This window comes from Neophocaena asiaeorientalis, unplaced genomic scaffold (genome assembly GCF_003031525.2).
Source record: "Neophocaena asiaeorientalis asiaeorientalis breed wild unplaced genomic scaffold, Neophocaena_asiaeorientalis_V1.1 scaffold240, whole genome shotgun sequence".
NCBI classification, from domain to species: Eukaryota; Metazoa; Chordata; class Mammalia; order Artiodactyla; family Phocoenidae; genus Neophocaena; species Neophocaena asiaeorientalis.
In genome coordinates this window covers 3,985,067-3,993,919 of record NW_020185331.1, presented here as the reverse complement: position 1 = coordinate 3,993,919, position 8,853 = coordinate 3,985,067, and the positions used below count along the sequence as shown (strand labels likewise).

The window sequence follows — 8,853 nt, the reverse complement described above, 5'->3', positions numbered from 1 at the left end:
CCATTTGGAGGCGGGGCCAACAGGGTGAATTGCGGGGAAGGGCGCTCCTCACCCTACACTATAGGTCAGGGCTCACAAACAGCCCTCGGGTGTCTGGAGTGCCCCGCCCCCTAGGGCCGCGGCCCCGGTAACGCCCCCTGGTAGTGGCTTCACCTCCCCGTGCGCCCTCGAAGGGCTGATCCTACCTTCCCACCCCTCAGCCCTAGAACCCCTTGGACCTGACTGCTCCTGGGGATGTGCACACGTCTCTTCTCGGGGCTTAACTCTCCGAAGGCCCTCTGGCCAGTCCTCTAACCTGGAACTCACTTCTTGTGCTCCTGCCACCTCCTTCTGCTCTCTGCCTAGGGCAGAGGGCCAGAGTAGGTGGAGACCAAGAGTTGGGGCAGCTCTCACCACAGAACAGTGTCTTGATTCCTAGCTCAAGGGTCTCCAGCCGAGGTCTGAGGAGGTGAAGGGGGTCAGGCTTGGAGGGATGAAGTAACAGCTTGACCAGAAGTGCACACAGAAAATGCTGTTTTTCTGATTAAATAGCCACAACCATTTGCACCCGTCCACTCAACCAAATCTTAGATGTAACTGGGGTTCACCTCCTCGGGGACTGGGTCACTCAGACACCTGCCTTCCCTTCCAGCTCATCTTGAATATCATTCTTACTCCAGATCTTACAGTGAGTTCCTCCTAGGCAAATATCCTGCTCTGCCTAGGCTTAATCATCGTACCCAGCAACAACCTAGGAAGCCTCCTCAGAATCAATTCCCCAACTCCCTTAAACTCAGCTAGGGAAGTCCTCCCATGCCATCTGGCCTTGCAATTTCCCCTCAACTCAGGCCATGCTTCCTTCCCACCACCTATTAAAACCCCCTCTAGGGTTTGAATCAAACCTGACCTCTAGCCATGATCTGGCCTGATCCTCCCTCTGTCATCCGTGACAGTACTGATACGGGCCCAAGAATAAGACCAAAATGATGAGGGCCACAGGGTCATAGGTAACTGAGTATCACATGTGCCTAAGAATCTGAGCTCTGGAGGAGCAGGGGGTGGGGGAATAGGCAGATGAGCACTGGCCTGAGAGAGAGTGAACAGGATTAAAGTAGCTGCCATTATTTAACTGAAGGGACCCTGGGAAAGACATGTCATCCCTCTTCTCAGAATTCCCCAAAGCTCAGTTTGGCACTTCATCATATACAGTCTCGTAGTTTGTGCGGTTGTGTGTGACTGCAGACCGCTAGACAGCAGGGCCCACGTCACACTTCCACCACCCCAGCACTCTGTAAATAGGATGTGTGTATATGTGGAAGGGGAGATAGCTGGGGAGAGATGTTTATATTAAAGTATACACAGGGAATTCCCTGGCAGTCCAGTGGTTAGGACTCTGCACTTCCACTGCAGGGGGCATAGGTTTCATCCCTGGTTGGGGAACTAAGATTCCAAAATAAATAAATAAAATGTACACAAACTTTTACAAAGAATGTCCAACTTCTTTCTTTCATTGTAGCCTCATTCCACCCTGAGGGATTAATAGCCCTATTTTATAGATTGGAAAACAGGCTCTAAGGGGTTAAGCAACTTGCCTTGAAATCAGGACTGGAAAAGCCTGAGAAGAGGGAAGCAGGGTAAACCTGAAGGGGAATTGTCAAAGCAAAGGCAGAAGTGTGCAAGTTTGTACACAGATGAGTGTTGAGGGAGTAGGCAGAAGGGAAGGGGCATGAAAGAGGAAAGTGAGTTTGATTTGATGAGATGAGAAGGTTCCTAGTAAGAAACAGAAGGGAAAAGTCAGCAAGTAGTGCAGAAAAGACTACAGAAAAAAATCCTCAAAAAGAGCTGATGGATTGAGTAAGGAAGTCCAAGCTGGGAAGACCAGGAGAGACATGGCTATGAAAAATAAATCTGCAGTCCTTGTGGGAAAGTGGGTTGGGGGACAGTAGAGGGAAGGCAGGAAGACTGCTAGCCCCATGGTACCAGACAGGAGAGAAATTAAACTGCAGGGGCCCAGTGGGCTAAGGGACACAGCTCCTCATGTTCTCACAGAACTCAGTGCCAACCTCAGATATCTCAGGAGGTGGCAAGAAGGCCAAAGCGACCTGGTGGTCATCCCACTTGTGTACACTCTACGAGGCAAGCCTTTCTCCTCTAAGGTGCTCTGATGGCCGATTCAGAACCTCACACATTTTCAAATGTACAGAATGTACAAATCACAATGCTGAGTTCCAGCATGGCACTTGCTGTAGTTGGGCAGTTACTTCACTATCTCTGATAATATAGATTCAGACCAAATCCATTTTCTCTGCTGTCCTCCCAATTCAATCTCTGAACTTAATGAAATGATCAGATGTAACAGCAATTAATGGAACTTTCTATAGGAAGCCCCTTCGATTGACAATACTCCTCTCTACAAATCAAGCTGATAAAATATGAATGAGGGGATAGTGACAGTGAAAGAGATTAAAAATCAAACCAAGAAGTTAATCCTAACCTAGCCATGAATCTGTATCCTGGGACATAGGAAGGTCGTTCTCTGAGTGGGTTGTTACTTACCCCTAAAGTCACTACCCTGGCTGCTTCATAGGGTGGCTATGAGAGGAGCCCATTTTGAAAACCTTCTGGTTTTCAAAACAAACACAGAACACAAATATGGGTTTTATTTTTGCTAGGCTATTCTCCCCAACTCCGCTGTAAGAAACTGGCAGAGGGCAGTGCTGGTTGTCCTCAGCCACCTACACACCAGCGTTTGGCTCCAGGCTTTGCACAGAGCAGTTACTCACTGTAGCAGAGATCCTAGGTGAAGGGGGTAGGTATGAAATCCTGAAACTTGAGCAGAGGTTCCCTGAGGCAAGAGAACTCTGGCCTAGTCAAGTTGTCCTGCTTCCTGTTCACTGTGGCAGCATTTCTGTTCCTACTTTGCCATCTCCAGCTCTGGTCTGCCCAGTACTCTCCCTTTTGGTGGTGTGATATTTATTTTGGCCACACATACAGCTGAGGTGCTTCTTCTGTAGGCACTGTCACCAGTGCAACAATGCTGTAGTCTCACTGTCCCACTGTGCCTCAGAAGCCTGTTTTGCTTGTTAAGTTTTCCTCCCAGCCAGTCGTCTTGGAGTCAGACCCAAAGCTGGGCCTTCTGGTTTGCCCTCTCTTGACTCCAGCCTGGGGAATGGTTAGCAAGGAAAAGGGAGTGTTAGGACATGTCCACAAATGATGGAAAATCACCACCCACCATCCCTTTCTCAGCTTTAGCATGCTGGGTTTAAAAAAAAAAAAAAAATCACAATTTTTTGCCAGCAGAGACAGAGCTGGACAGAGCAGCTTCTGGAGGTCCCTGTATCAGAAGGAATAAGCACACATACACTATAATTTTAAGAGATACGGTTTGCTCAGATGTCAGTGAATCCCAAAGTGCCAAGATCAATTTTGTCATCTGAGAAGAGCCTCAAAGTAGAGCTAAGTAATGACAGCTATCATTTATTGAGTTCTTGCTATATGTCAGGCCTTTGCTAAGCACTTTTCATGAATTAGCTTATTTAGCCCTCACTAATCCTGAGGTAGACACTGTTATTATTCCTTTTAACAGATGAAGAAACTAAGGCTCAGAGGAGCTAAGTAACTTGCCAAAGATCACATGGCTGGTATGGTGAATCTGGGATCTGAGGTCAGGACTAAGGGCAAGGTCAAGGCCCTTAACTTGTAAAGGCTGTACTGCCTGTCTCCCAGTAAGTACTTAAGGCAATTTCTCTGCTTTGCCTAGGCTGTTGCTCCCTACCGCTCCATCCCACGTCTGGAGAAAAGTGCTCACAGGCGGGTTGGTCTCCTCCTAACCAGCCTGTCAGAAGGGAGAAAGAAATACTGGCATGGTTCTGGAACTCAAGCCTCTGGCAACCATGCCTAGCCCTTCTTTGAGCTCCTAAGAACAGTTTCTCCTGTGAGGAGGTCTCAACCTATGTCTCCTCTCAGGTGGCATATCCAGAGCTGTATCTGCCTGGCAGGTTGCAGCTCTGCCTCTGTACTGTATGGCTTCCCCTTTCTTTGCCCTGAGCTCTACAACAAGGGAGCCAGGCCAAGGGAATTCTTTTCCAGTCCCCTTTGCCTAATAACAGAAAATATTTTCACCTGGATTTCAGAAAGTAAGATTCATGAGAGCTCTGTTTGTGTTGTTTACCACCAAATCCTAAAAAGAGTGCTTAGCATGCAGTAGGTACTTATCAGTTGTTGAATGGACATAGTGAATGAGGTAATCTAAACATGAGATTACCAAATTCCTGACTGCAAAGGATGCAGCAAATTATTAATTGGGTTATATAAAAGTGAACTATGTACAACTATGGCTTTATGTATTCCAGAAACAGGAAACATCAAGCTAAAAATCTGACTGGAGAATCCAATGCAAGAGGAAGAAAGGAAGAAATCAGTTTAAAAACTAGAGCTTCCCTGGTGGCCCAGTGGTTGAGAGTCCGCCTGCCGATGCAGGGGACACGGGTTCGTGCCCCAGTCCGGGAAGATCCCACATGCCGCGGAGCGGCTGGGCCCGTGAGCCATGGCCACTGAGCCTGCGCGTCTGGAGCCTGTGCTCCACAACGGGAGAGGCCACAACAGTGAGAGGCCTGCATACTGCAAAAAAAACCCCCACAAAAACAAACAAAAAAAACAACCTAGGTGGGGCAGGGGAAGAATCAGGACATTCCAGATACTTAACCATCCCCACTCCCAAACAAATATTACTAAACACATGTCCAAAATGAAGAAAAAGCCATTTTAATAACAGACACATACATTCATAGGACTTAAAACAAGATGTAAATAGTATAAAATTAAAAAAAAAAAGAGGAAAGAAAATCTGCATTTACTTGTAAACTTCATAAAAGCTGGTGGATTAACTGACTGATAGGATTGGCCGGGGAAAACAAACACACAGATAAGGAGGTGCACCAACACTATTAATGAACAAGAAATAACTGCAGATCATGCTCTATATGCCCAAGCCACCTGTACCCTAACTTGTCTCCTTAGAGACAAACCAGAACAGTCCTCCCCTAATTCTCCAACTCAGTCACTTGTTAATGGGTCACCTCTTAAATTTTTGTTTTTTTAAATTTGAAAACTACTCTTGGTTTAAAGACTCCACACATTATTACTGGCCAGTCCCCACCAACTATACTTGTTTTGACAGAAATAAAAATACAAATGCTCCAACTGAGCCTGGATGACAACACACCATTTTCTTTTACATCTGGGGAGATTTTTGTGAAGTCCAAAGCAAGATATTACTTGTACTTCAAAACAAAAACAAAATGCCAGCCTTCTAAAAGGTGACAAAGGCACCACTGCCCTCAGGAGATAGACAGAAAATGTACAAATGCTGTTACTTCACTGCTACATAGATGCATTTTGTGCATGGAAAGCCTCTTCATTTAACGTGATATACCCAACAGAATTATATTTTAGGATAACAAGAAAAGCAGTTTAGAAAAGGCAAACAGTTACACACAGAAGCATAAACACAAGTACCTTATTTTTCAGCTTGCAATAAGGGTAATAAGTTTGACATACATATCCAGAAAATTAGACAAGGTGATTTTTGGCACAGTAATATTGCCAAACACACCACCACTCAGTGCAAGCTTTGTTTGCCAAGTCCAAAAAAGTGGCCTGACATTCTCTGTGCAATGAACATATTCTCCCCCACTACCGTCCCATTCACTGGGCAACAGCAGCAGGAGGGAGACAAAGCATGGGGACTCAGAGGGAAAAGGATAATACTTAATTTGGGAGAAAAACCATGGGCTAATTGTGCTAAAGAGACTCACAAAAATTTTTGAGAACCCCAATGCAAATACTGGCTGGAATATGACCTGGAGACTAAAGACACCTACCAAAGTCATAAATACAAGGGTCCTAACTGATGTTTGGCCATTGATTTTAAGGGGACAGATGAAGTATTTTTCTCTAATGGAGAAAGACAATTAAAAATAGAGACTTTTCTTATTGGAACTGCTAAATAAAAATGTATCAAAGTGGTTTTAAATTTGATGGGCAGTTATCTGTTGAAACTACAATACAAAAGGGTCACTCAAAAAAAAAAACCTGAATAACCCACTTGTCCCCCTGTCAATGTACACAATTAGAAAATATTTACACGCTGTAATTACAAGCAATATAAGCAGTATTTTATACTTTGAGATATTGTACACTTTACACAATGCAAAATGAGAAAAATATGGACACTTATAAAATTACACACAAATAATGTATCTACAAAGTATTAAATTACAGAGAGTGAAAGCCCCCATTGTTGGGCAGATAGATGCCAGAGTTTCAAGCTTCTGTCAATATAACTCTTTGTATCTATCTCATTAACCATAAGTGGCATTTTCTAACAATACCCTTGAGAGGTAGTATCAAGATAATAATATTCTTACCAGTAAACTCAATACAGAATAAAACTTGTTGGTCTGACTCTTGAAGCCTTATTCAGCCTGGGTTCTTGGGAACTGGATTAACTTAGTCTTCCCTATAAAATCTCTAACTGCTCAATGCTTGACATGGGCTCAAAAGTTACTGATACTATTTTAAATGATAAATTTAAGATAAAATGGTTTTTACTCCTAAGCCTCAATTTAGAGGTAGAAAGCTAGTTTTCAAAATTTATTTTCTCCCCTCTCAAACCCATTTAAACGTCAAGCCCAATTCCCTTCTCCTCCATCATCCTTCCCCCACAATTGGAGGAAGCAGAGTGCTCAGGAGAGCAGTGTCATCCAAGTCAATATTGAAAGAAAGGAAAACAAAGCTGGCATTATCTTTCAAGAAACAAACCCTCCTAAAAGGGACAGTCAACAAAAGGATTTTTCAGTTAGCTAGTAAGAGGCTATTACTACCAAAGGCTTCAAAAGGCCCTTAGGCTAAGACCAGCATGTGCACTTCTACTAACCCTCCACCATTTAAACCAAAGGATGGCTTTCCAGTGTTTAAGAATTTAGAGCAGCTGTGGTTTTCAAGTGCAACAAATTTAAAATACAAGCACACATGCGCACACAAATACACACGCGTGCGTAGTGTACCAAAGAATAAATGCCATTCAGGTCTCTGCCAAGGTTATATACTCATGAAAGTAAGGTTTTTGGAAACTTGTCCAGATCTTTAAGCTTTTACAATATAGACTTCTGTAATATGGCTACAAAGGGCCAGAATTCTAAGATTTAGCCAAGATTCTAAAATTTAACCAGTATTAAAAAAAAATATATATATATATGCACTTAAAGAAAATCCAAAACAAACTGCATATGTATGTTTTGGAATAAAAACAGAGCCACTATTTTATAGCTTAAACTCTTCCCCTTAAGGGGATCTGACAATATACCAAACTTCTGTTTCTCAACTGTTTGTTTCGATGTATTTTAAAAACCCAACAGATTTATAATCTTGAATAGCCAAGAAAAATGCATGGATTAAAACCCGCCAGTGGTTTACAGGAGTAACAGAAGAGATTTATCCCTTCTATTAGTAAACTCAGTTCTAAGTGTTCCCTTTGAGTCGTAAAATAACCAAGATGGAAAATTAAACCAAACTGGAACTTGATCTTGGTTTCCATGTCCATCTCCTCAAGTTCATCCAAACCCTTTCTTCCATCCTTTCTGTGATTATCCAAGTGCCGCAAATACAATCCAAACAAACAAAAAAGATAACTGGCTTACAATTTAACAAGAGTTAACAGGGGAAGGTTAGACATGCAACTATCAGCTGCTTCCACCCCTCCCCTCTTGTTATGGGATTCTGCTCTTTTAAAAGGCTGATTGCCTTTTTAAGCGGATCGCATTTCGTATCTGCTTCAGAAATGGCAATTTCTTCATTACCAGCTTCATACTAGATATTCAAGTAGCATATTTGCTGAACATTTTCTTGGCCTTCCACTGGGTTCTGTACTACTTTCTACTCCTTTAGGAAAGACTCTTATTGAATTTCTCTTGGTTCATAATTTTGCTGCTGCAACTCCTGTTAAGAATCTGGTACCCAGAAGTCATGAAGCTGCCCCTAGAAAAGGGAAGGGGGAAAAAACAGAATAAAGGAAAATCAGATTATGAATTAATCCTTATAAAACCACTAATCATCAGACAATGCGCTTTGATAATGAAAGTAATAAAGTTTTGATATTATAAATTGCTCTGAAAATTTACAGTAAATCAGATTCAAGTTTCACATTTTATAGTCTAAAAATTTTTAAAAAGTATAAATAAGTACAAGATGTTTTCCTCAGTAACACACACATGTGGAGCGACATATTTAAAAAGATTAAGTAAAAAGTTAAGCTGATTTTTAAAATATTTATTTATTTGGCAGTGCCAGGTCTTAGTTGCAGCATGTGGGATCTTTTTTAGTTGCGGCATGCGGGATCTAGTTCCCTGACCAGGGATCAAACCCAGAGCCCCTGCATTGGGAGTGTGGAGTCTTAACCACTGGACCACCAGGGAAGTCCCTGTTAAGCTGATTAATATAAAGTTTTGGTATTAAATTCTTTTCTGTTTTAATGTTACATCAACAAAAATGGCAGGCCTAAAAAAAAGTCTACTGAGATTAAAAACTAAAACAAGAACAAGAAAATGTTAACTTAAGATTTCTCAAAGACTTCTCTATCTTATGAAGAACACCAACAGCAAAAGAGTCAAAGCGTCATAACACAGTGAGACTGCTTTTCTTAACTAATCTTCAGTGTTCCTACTACTTTTATATAAAATATAAGCAACTTCTAGGCCCTATCTAATGAAAGTATGGTCCCCGGATCAGCAGCATTGGCATCAGTCTGAGAACCTGTTAGGAATGCAGAATATCTCAGGCTACACTCCAGATCTATTAAATCACAATCTGTATTTC

The 8,853-nt window shown here is 42.4% G+C and overlaps 1 protein-coding gene across 2 annotated transcripts in view; it reads right to left on the bottom strand.

The window, feature by feature from the left end:
- Positions 1–4,727: 4,727 nt before the first annotated feature.
- The window catches only part of SLF2 (SMC5/6 complex localization factor 2), a 42,185-nt gene continuing 38,059 nt past the window's right edge, over positions 4,728–8,853 (bottom strand). For both annotated transcript variants that reach the window (XM_024734932.1, XM_024734933.1), the window contains exon 20: positions 4,728–8,016. In XM_024734932.1, the coding sequence (XP_024590700.1) occupies positions 7,981–8,016 (36 nt within the window). In that variant the 3' untranslated portion in view covers positions 4,728–7,980. The remainder of the gene's footprint in view (positions 8,017–8,853) is intronic.